The 8,544-nt window shown below is 44.5% G+C and overlaps 1 protein-coding gene across 1 annotated transcript; it reads left to right on the top strand.

The window, feature by feature from the left end:
• Window positions 1–1,135: 1,135 nt before the first annotated feature.
• On the top strand, window positions 1,136–8,544 carry LOC131417042 (zinc finger protein 501-like). The gene is made up of 2 exons (XM_058559989.1): window positions 1,136–1,567; window positions 6,171–8,544. The coding sequence occupies exons 1-2, from the start codon at window positions 1,417–1,419 to the stop codon at window positions 7,274–7,276; spliced, it is 1,257 nt and encodes a 418-aa protein (XP_058415972.1). The 5' UTR covers window positions 1,136–1,416; the 3' UTR covers window positions 7,277–8,544.

Below are 8,544 nucleotides of genomic sequence, written 5' to 3'. Positions count from 1 at the left end.
GCAATTGTTTGAGAAGTCAGGAGGAGAACGTACATCCTGATCACAAAGACTGAGGATTGTGGACTTTCTGAAGATAGAATCAATAGTCAGTCAATATTTAGCCAAGACTAGCTCTCTGCCTCCAACTCCAATTAAAATTCTTTGTAATACAACCTCCCTTCTTTGCCTTTAAGCCCCTGACTTTTACTCCCTAGAGGAACACTATTTGGGTTTCTACCTGAATTTGTGCTCCCGGAATTGCAATTCTTTGATCCCAACATAAACGCCTGCTACTCATTTTGGCTCTTTATTTGTAGGCTAACACAACCATGGTTAGGTGCCACAAAGGAGAGGCAACATACTGCAGTGGGGAGTCTGACCAAGTTGGGGAGGGCTTTCTGCAAAGTGCTTACCTTTCTAAATACAACTTTTACCCCTGAACTATCTGCAGTTCCCCAAGGACCTAGGCACTGCCCTCTTGCCCTATGGCCTTTCCACAAGCTCTTCCCTTTGCCAGGAATGCTCCCTCCCTCTTTCCCTAGCTCCATGATTTTCTTAGTACTTCATACTTGTCAGGTACCATGATAGGAACTTAACACCAATTTTGTCTTGCATTCTTTGCCTGTGTCTTCGATGGTGGTACTACTGTTACCCCCGTTTTCTAAACAGGAAACTAACGTCAGAAAGGCAAGGTAATTTGCCCAGAGACCCGGAGCTAGTAAGTGAAGAAACTGGATTTCAAATCCAGGCCTGCCTGACTCCAAAGCCCGTCGTCTTAGGCATTACAGCATCATCTCCCAACTGCTGCACAGCCTTCCCCGATACACAGCCAGTCGGGGTCAGGTGCTTCCTCTGTGCTCCCACAAGCCACAGCCAGGACAGTACAGTAGTAATCTTTTTCTTGTCGCCCTCTCTAGGCTGAGCCCTTCCTGGGCGGGGACTGGGTCCTTCCCCTCTCCGCAAGCTCAGCGACCCGGAGCCGAGCCGCTGACACCGGCAGAGACGACGGCTCACGTGGGCGGCAGTGCTGCCCCCTCCCTGCTTGTCTAGGGAGGGAGGAGGAGGCGGGCGGGCCGCGGGGGCCGGCGCTGGGTGGCTGCGGGCGGAGGGAACGGGCAGTCCCGGTCGCCAGCTCCCCCGAGGGGCCGCGGCTCCCAGTGACGGGTTGCGGTGGGGCACAATGGCCCAGGCCGCGGAGGAGGCGCTGAGTGAGGGGGGCACTGGGGGCGGCCCGGCGACGAGGCCCCGCAGTGGCCGCGCGTGCGGAGCTGGGCGCCCGGGCTCCCGTCTTCTGCCTCTCTGGCCGAGCCGCCAGGGCCCGGTCCGGCCTGGCCCGTCCCTTGGGTTCGCACTCGCAGCCCCCACCCCGCAGCTTTGAGATCCTCCCGGCCGCTCGCCAGCCACCGGCCCCCTGGCTCCTGGCCCGGGACTGGCAGGATGGCTCTTCCTAGCCCGGCGCCTCCAGAACTGTCTCCGTGCCCAGAGACGGAGCGGGACGCGGCCGGGCACTGTGCTCTACCAGTCCATGCACAAGGCGACCTCTGCGAGGACCGAGTGCAGGACAGTGCAGGGGACAGGGGCTTGCTGGGTAAGGAGCTTCTTCAGCGACTCGAAAGTTATTCATGGGGACCTTTTGACCTTCGCAAAATGAAATTTCTTTTGGGTTGGATGAGTGTCAGGGTGGTGGCTTCTTGCAATTTGAGCAAGCATCACAGACTTCTAAATCCCTCGGGGATACAGAACTGCCTCTGTTCCCTGTTTTGAAATGTCTTCTCTAAAAAGTCAGAGGCTCACTGCCCAAAAATGCCTCTAGCAAATAAAAGGAGACAGCCTGATGCCTTGCACTTATGCTGACTCTAAATTTTAGATTTTAGTACAAATCTAAAATCTGTTGTGATGAAAGAGCTGTCAGTCACTACAGTTGGAGGGTTAGATCTTAGACTGCTCCCAGAATCCAGAATATTTGCACTTTGAATGGGAGACTGACACAATAAGTGTTAATTTAGAAAAAGTATTTTCACAGTAGTGAGGGATAAATAGATAAAATTAGAGGAAGGCAGGAAACAGACCTGTTTTGAGACTGTTGAAATAGTCCGGAAGAGAGAATGATATACTCCTGATTTATAATGTTAAGAGTTGAAAGGAAAAACCGATAAAAGAGATATTTTAAGAACAATTGATTTCTCCATAGGATATAATAGTCACTCAGTAGTGCTATGTTTTCCTGAGGAGGTACAAGATTTAGCTGCTTATAGCCATGATGGGTGATGTGGAAAAGTAAATAAAATGTCTAAATTTAAAAAAAAAAAAAAAAAAAAGAACAATTGAAAATCAAGAGAGGAGACAAGGTCAAATGATCTTGAGTTTGGGAAACAATATGACCGTGTATAACTAAAAGTTAAATTTTGTGTCTCATATTTTATGTACTTATTTTTCTCCTAATACTTACCTAGTGCCTACTATGCGGCAGGCACCATTCTAAGTGCTTTATATTCATTCATTTAATCCTTATCAACCCTATGAAGCAGGTGAAAACCCTACAAAGGTGGAAACCCCGTGAAATAGGTAAGGTACAGAGAAGTTAGGAAATGTGTCTAAGGTTTCCAGTTAGAGAGTGACAGAGCCAGAATTTGAACTAAGTCTGGTTCCTGAGTCTGTGCTCTTAACCACTTTCTCAGAAAGACCTTCTACAGGAGGGAGGACCTGATTTGGACTTGGAAGGCAGAGGTGGACTTGGCTCTTTAGAGCAGCAGTTTTGAATTGGGCTGTATTCATTCACTGAATAGGTAATTACTGAGTGAATACAATGTGCCAAACTCTATTCTAGGCACTGGGATATAACAGTGAACAATACCCCTGCCCATACGGAGTAAAGGAAGATAACAGCAGATGACTATGTTGGGACCAGATTATGGACATTTTTCAAAGTCAAATAAAGAAAGTTAGATCTGATACAGTAATAAATAGGAGAATTAAAGGTTTTTGAACAGTGATTAACATGATGAAAGTGATGTATAACTAACAGCATTGTCCAGTCTGAATTGGAGCAGGAAAATCTTGGTGTCAAGATTATTAACCAAGTAACAAAATTTAAACTGTCCATTATTTACTGAATGCTAACTGTGTGCCAGGTGTTAATTCTAGCACTTTACGTGTATTGACTCATTTAATCCTCACAAAACCTCTCTTAAGTACTATTACTGTCCACATTTTACAGATGAGGAAACAGAGGCACAGAAAGGTTAAGTAACTGAAGGCCACACAGCAAGTAAATGGTAGAGGCAGACCCAGGAGTCTGTATCCAGAGCCCATGTTCTTAACCACTATGCTCCACTCTCTTATGATAATCTAGTGAAATCCGGAAAGCTACAAGAGTGGTGTTAGTGGGAAATGAGTCGGATGGAAAGACTGACATTTTTTTTTCTGAAAAATCAATTGGACTTCATAGTAAGTGTATTAGTTTCCTAGGGCTGCTATAACAAATTACCACAAACTGGCTGGCTTAAAACAACAGAAATTTATTTCCTCACAGTTATGGAGTCTACAAGTCCAAAGTCAAGGTGTTGGCAGGGCCATGCTCCCTCTGAAGCCTCTATAGGAGGATCCTTTCCTGCCTCTTCCAGCTTCTGGTAGCCCCAGGGGTTCCTTGGCTGTGGCAGCATAACACCAATCTCTGCCTCCATGTTCATACAGCTGTCTTACCTGTGTCTCTGTGTGCAAATGTCCCTCTTCTTATAATGACACCAGTCATATTGGATTTAGAGCCCACCCTAACAACCTCATTTTAACTTGATTACATCTGCAAAGACCCTATTTCCAAATAAGGTCACATCCACAGGTTCCAGATAGACATGAATTTGGGGGGGATACCATTCAACCCAGTACAGTAGGGAAAAATTATTTAAGAAAACATAAGATTGGGAGCTTGGGGGAGGGCATTATCAGAGACAAGAATATTAGGAAAGCATGCCAGTTTCAGAATTGTTAATTTAAAAATAAACTGATTTCTAAGAGAAAACATTTACCATTTCACTTGGCGATGAGATGTAGATTTTGTCCAGGAAGGCCAGCTGGCTTTTTAACTGGGCCTTATGCTCTGATCACCAGGTTTCGGGGTCTGGCCCTCCACTTTCCAGGTCCAGAAATTTTACATTGTCAGTGTACCTATCCAGAATTGTTCAGGCCAGGGAAATAGACTTAATGCTATCCAAATCACAAGAGAGTGATGTAAAAACCAGGGAAAAATACAACTGCCTGATCAGAAGTTGAGTAGGCTGTCAACACATTCTATCTCTGGGAAAACCTATAGAAGAAGCTAAATTCTAATCAGAAGTTTGCTTAGTGGGCATGGAAGCAAAGCAGAGGCATTATCTGGGTAATATTAATGCAAGTGTCATCCAACTCTGATCACTTGGTATATCTGCCTGCTCTTGGGAGGAGGGTGGCTGTCTGCCAAGGGGACAGAATACCCTCATCAGGTGGAGTGAGCACCCTCCCCCTGAATCAGTGCTGGAGACACAGGCCCATTTTTACTCTCTGGCTCCATCTTTTCTAAACTGTAACCTAGTGTTTCTTCAGATGGGCTTTAATACAAGCAATTGTGTTGGGCTGTCTTTTTTTGTGTGTGTGTGAGGAAGATTGGCCCTGAGCTAACATCAGATGCCAATCCTCCTCTTTTTTGCTGAGGAAGATTGGCCCTGGGCTAACATCTGTTTCCATCTTCTCTACTTTATATGGGACGCTGCCACAGCATGGCTTGACAAGTGGTGCCTCAGCGCGTGCCCAGTATCCGAACCTGTGAACCCCGGGCCGCGAAAGAGCAGTGCGTGCACTTAACTGCTACACCACCGGGCCGGCCCCTCTACTGTCTTCATTATAATCATACTCCACTCATGCTCCTCTTGAAACCAGGTCCTGGTAACCTTGATTGGACTTAGGAGTTCCAGGATCTCCCTACTTACTTCTTTGAGTTATTTCTACATAGAGATAATTTCAGCCATTATGTGTTGATACTTGCTGGATAATTATTAAAGAGTAATATTTTCTAAGTTCTATTGGCATCTTTACTTTGCTCCTATGTAGGGATAGCAAGCCTATCCCATCCTTCGTTTACCTCCACTACTCTCTGTGCTCCCCCACACACCCATGACGGATTTAAGTAATCCACACTTTGCCTGTGGGCTGTTGCCCATGAACAGCCTCAGCACTTAAAGTGGTGCTTTAAGGCAACTACTTTTCAATCCTTCATAGTTGACACTTGAGATAAAACCTACTTTCCATTCTTCCCCCTGTATATTGAGTATATCCACTAAATGGCCAAGAAGATGAAACTGTAATGAAGGGTCTCACCTCTCAGGCAAAAATCATGTCATAAACAGCTTTAGCAGTACCTGGGCTGCTCTAGATCTACCTAACTGCCCTTCTCACCTACAGAGGGGCTCCCAACAAACAAGTTTATCCTGTGTGATCCCCCATAGCCCTGCTCTCTCCCCTGCCACCCCTGATTAGAGTAGAAGTTGACACTTGACCTAAACTGGGACAACTGATTCTTTTATCTAACATTTTGGAACTGGAACTAAGAAATTCTAGTTCATCCAGGGTTGGTCTTTTCATTTTAAGATCCAGGAGCTAAGGTAATAAAGGAGAAAGACAGTCTGCAGTGAGAAGAATGAAGTGGACTCAAATTTTTTTCCCCCACTGAGGAAGATTCGCCCTGAGCTAACATCCGTTGCCAATACTCCTGTTTTTTTGCTTGAGGTAGATTAGCCCTGAGCTAACACCTGTGCCAATCTGCCTCTATTTTTTTGTATTTGGGCACTGCCACAGCATGGCTGGTGAGTGGAGTAGGTCCGTGCCTGGGATCCAAACCCGCAAACCCGGGCCACCGAAGCAGAGCATGTGGAACTTTAACCACTCAGCCACGGGGCCAGGCCCTGGACTCAAATTCTGATTCAGTAGCTCTCCCATGTGTTTCTGACAATCAGCCAAGTTTGGGAACTGCTTTTATAAACCATAGAGACCAAAGTTAGGTTTAGAAGTCTTTCTCTACGATTATAAAACCGTTTTTGAGACTTTAGAAGCTCAATCCAAACCTAGGAATGTTTTACTTTGATTATTTGCTGCCCCTTCTAAGAATTTATTTTCTCTTAACCTGAGAAGGTAACCATTTATGCTTTTAATTTGTGTTTCAGATAATGAAAAGAAAACTAAGAAGAAGGAACGGAAGCTAAAGCAGGAAATTTCTGAAGAAATAGAATCAGGACACCCAATACAAGTACACCAAGGATCTAAATTCTTAGGACCCAGTGAATTTAAGAACAGCCTGGAGAGACAACAGGTAAACTCATCAGAGGCCGGACTGCTACCATCCTCTTTTGAGGATAGGGGGTTCAGTCAAGTGAGCATTACCCTTAAGAAAACCCTTATAGGAGAGGGAAAACTTGAGGGTGATAAGAACGTGAGAATTTGTGATCTGTGCCCATTTGTTACATATCAGAGAGTTTCTGCAGAGGAGAGAACCTATAGGTGCAAGGCATGTGGCCAGAGCTTCAAACAGAAGTCAGAACTTACTCAGCATTGTAAAATCCATACCATAAAGAGAATCCATAAGTGCAATGAGTGTGGGAAGGTTTTCAGTAGGAGCTCAAACCTGGTTATACAACGAAGAATTCACACAGGAAGGAAACCTTATGTTTGTGGTGACTGTGGCAAAGACTTTAGTCAGAGCTCCAATCTCGTTCGACATCAGCAAATTCATAGTGAGGAGAATCCCTACAAATGTAATCAGTGTGGAAAAGCTTTCAGGGGAAGCTCAAACCTTATCCTGCACCAGAATTCTCATAGTGGAGGGAAGCCATATATATGTAATGAATGTGGAAAGGCCTTCAATCAAAGCTCAGATCTTCTTATACATCACAAAATTCACAGTGGAGAGAAACTCTATGACTGTAATGACTGTGGGAAAGCATTCAGTCAGAGCTCACATCTTGTTACCCACAAGAGAATTCATGCTGAGGAGAAACCGTATGAATGCAGCAAATGCAGAAAAGCCTTCAGGCAGAGTTCCCTTCTTACTCAGCATCAAAGAATCCATAGTGGAGAAAAACCCTACGAATGCCCGGAATGTGGGAAGGACTTCAGTGGGCACACAGTTTTTCTTAAACATCAGAGACTTCCTATTGGAGAAAAACTTGAATATGAGAAAGCTTTTAGTTCAGATTCAGAACTTAATGGACAGCAGAGAATTCACAAGGAAGAGAAGCCTTATGAATGTAATGAATGTGGAAAAACCTTCTGAGGCAGCTCGGATCTTATTAGACATCAAACAATTCACACTGGAGAAAAACCTTATGAGTGCAGTGAATGTGGAAAGGCCTTCAGTAGGAACTCAGTCCTTATAGAACATCAGAGAATCCATACAAGTGAGAGGCCTTATAAATGCAGTGAATGCCTTTTGGGGGAGCTCAGAACTCATTCAGCATCAAAGAATTCACAATGGAAAGAAACCCTATGAATGCAATCAGTGTTCCAAGACTTTTAACCAGAGCTCAGACCTTATTCAACATCATAGAATTCATAGTGGAGAAAAGCCCTACGAAGGTAATGAATGTGGAAAAGCCTTCAGATGAGGCTCAGACCTTGTTAGGCATCAGAAAATTCATACTGGAGAGAAAGTTTACGAACATAATGAATGTGGAAAAACTTTCCATCAGAGCTCAGGTCTTACTCAGCATCAGAGAAACCACACAGGATCATAACCCTAGGAAGACAGTAATGATATAGATGATAGGTAGGTAGGTAGGTAGATAGATAGATAGATAGATAGATAGATAGGTGGATGGATGGATATAGATATCTACATCTATATATATAGATATTTGTCTGTTTTTAATTACTGTTGTGTCTACCTAGCCATCATAACTACTTGGAAAATTCTAAGCTTCCTAAGAGCAGTTTCCATTGGATTCACTTTAGAGTACTTAGCCTCAGGCCATGTGCAGGTATGTCCTTCCTAAAGGCTTCCCACAGAAACCTTGATGGGGTAAGCCTGTAATTACATTTTCACCCCTTTATCATCAGAGATCCCACACCACGAGAAATCTTGCAAATGGAGGAACTTGCGTATAAAACACCTACAGCATCACAGAATGGCGTCTTGTGTGTCCTATTCAGCAGCACCAGGACTCTGAGAGCTTTCCCCCTGTCTTTTTATCCATAATATGAACCATCCCAGGGGAATATAAGGGATGCTATCCTGAACTCCAGGGTGGAAGGTTCTTCCTGGGACAGAGTCTAATCCCAAAGTCTGCAAATGATCCTGAGGTTTTCTCATTAGAATAAATGTCAATATGTAGGTTAGGGAGTTTGAGCTTGTTTCTCTATTCCTAGTAAAATTAGATACAGAAGCAGCTAATTTAATTAGGAAAAGGAAGTGGATAGGAAGTTAGAGGACAGTTGCCTTTTTCATGTAAGCGTGGAAGTTGTGACTAAATCTCTTCTGTAGCATTTAAAAGTTTAATGGCGGGGCCGGCCCCATGGCTTAGCGGTTAAGTGCGCGTGCTCCGC

Source organism: Diceros bicornis, chromosome 18 (assembly GCF_020826845.1).
Source record: "Diceros bicornis minor isolate mBicDic1 chromosome 18, mDicBic1.mat.cur, whole genome shotgun sequence".
Classification (NCBI taxonomy): Eukaryota; Metazoa; Chordata; class Mammalia; order Perissodactyla; family Rhinocerotidae; genus Diceros; species Diceros bicornis.
The sequence above is the reverse complement of the archived record's forward strand: the minus strand, read 5'-3'. Positions and strand labels throughout refer to the sequence as shown.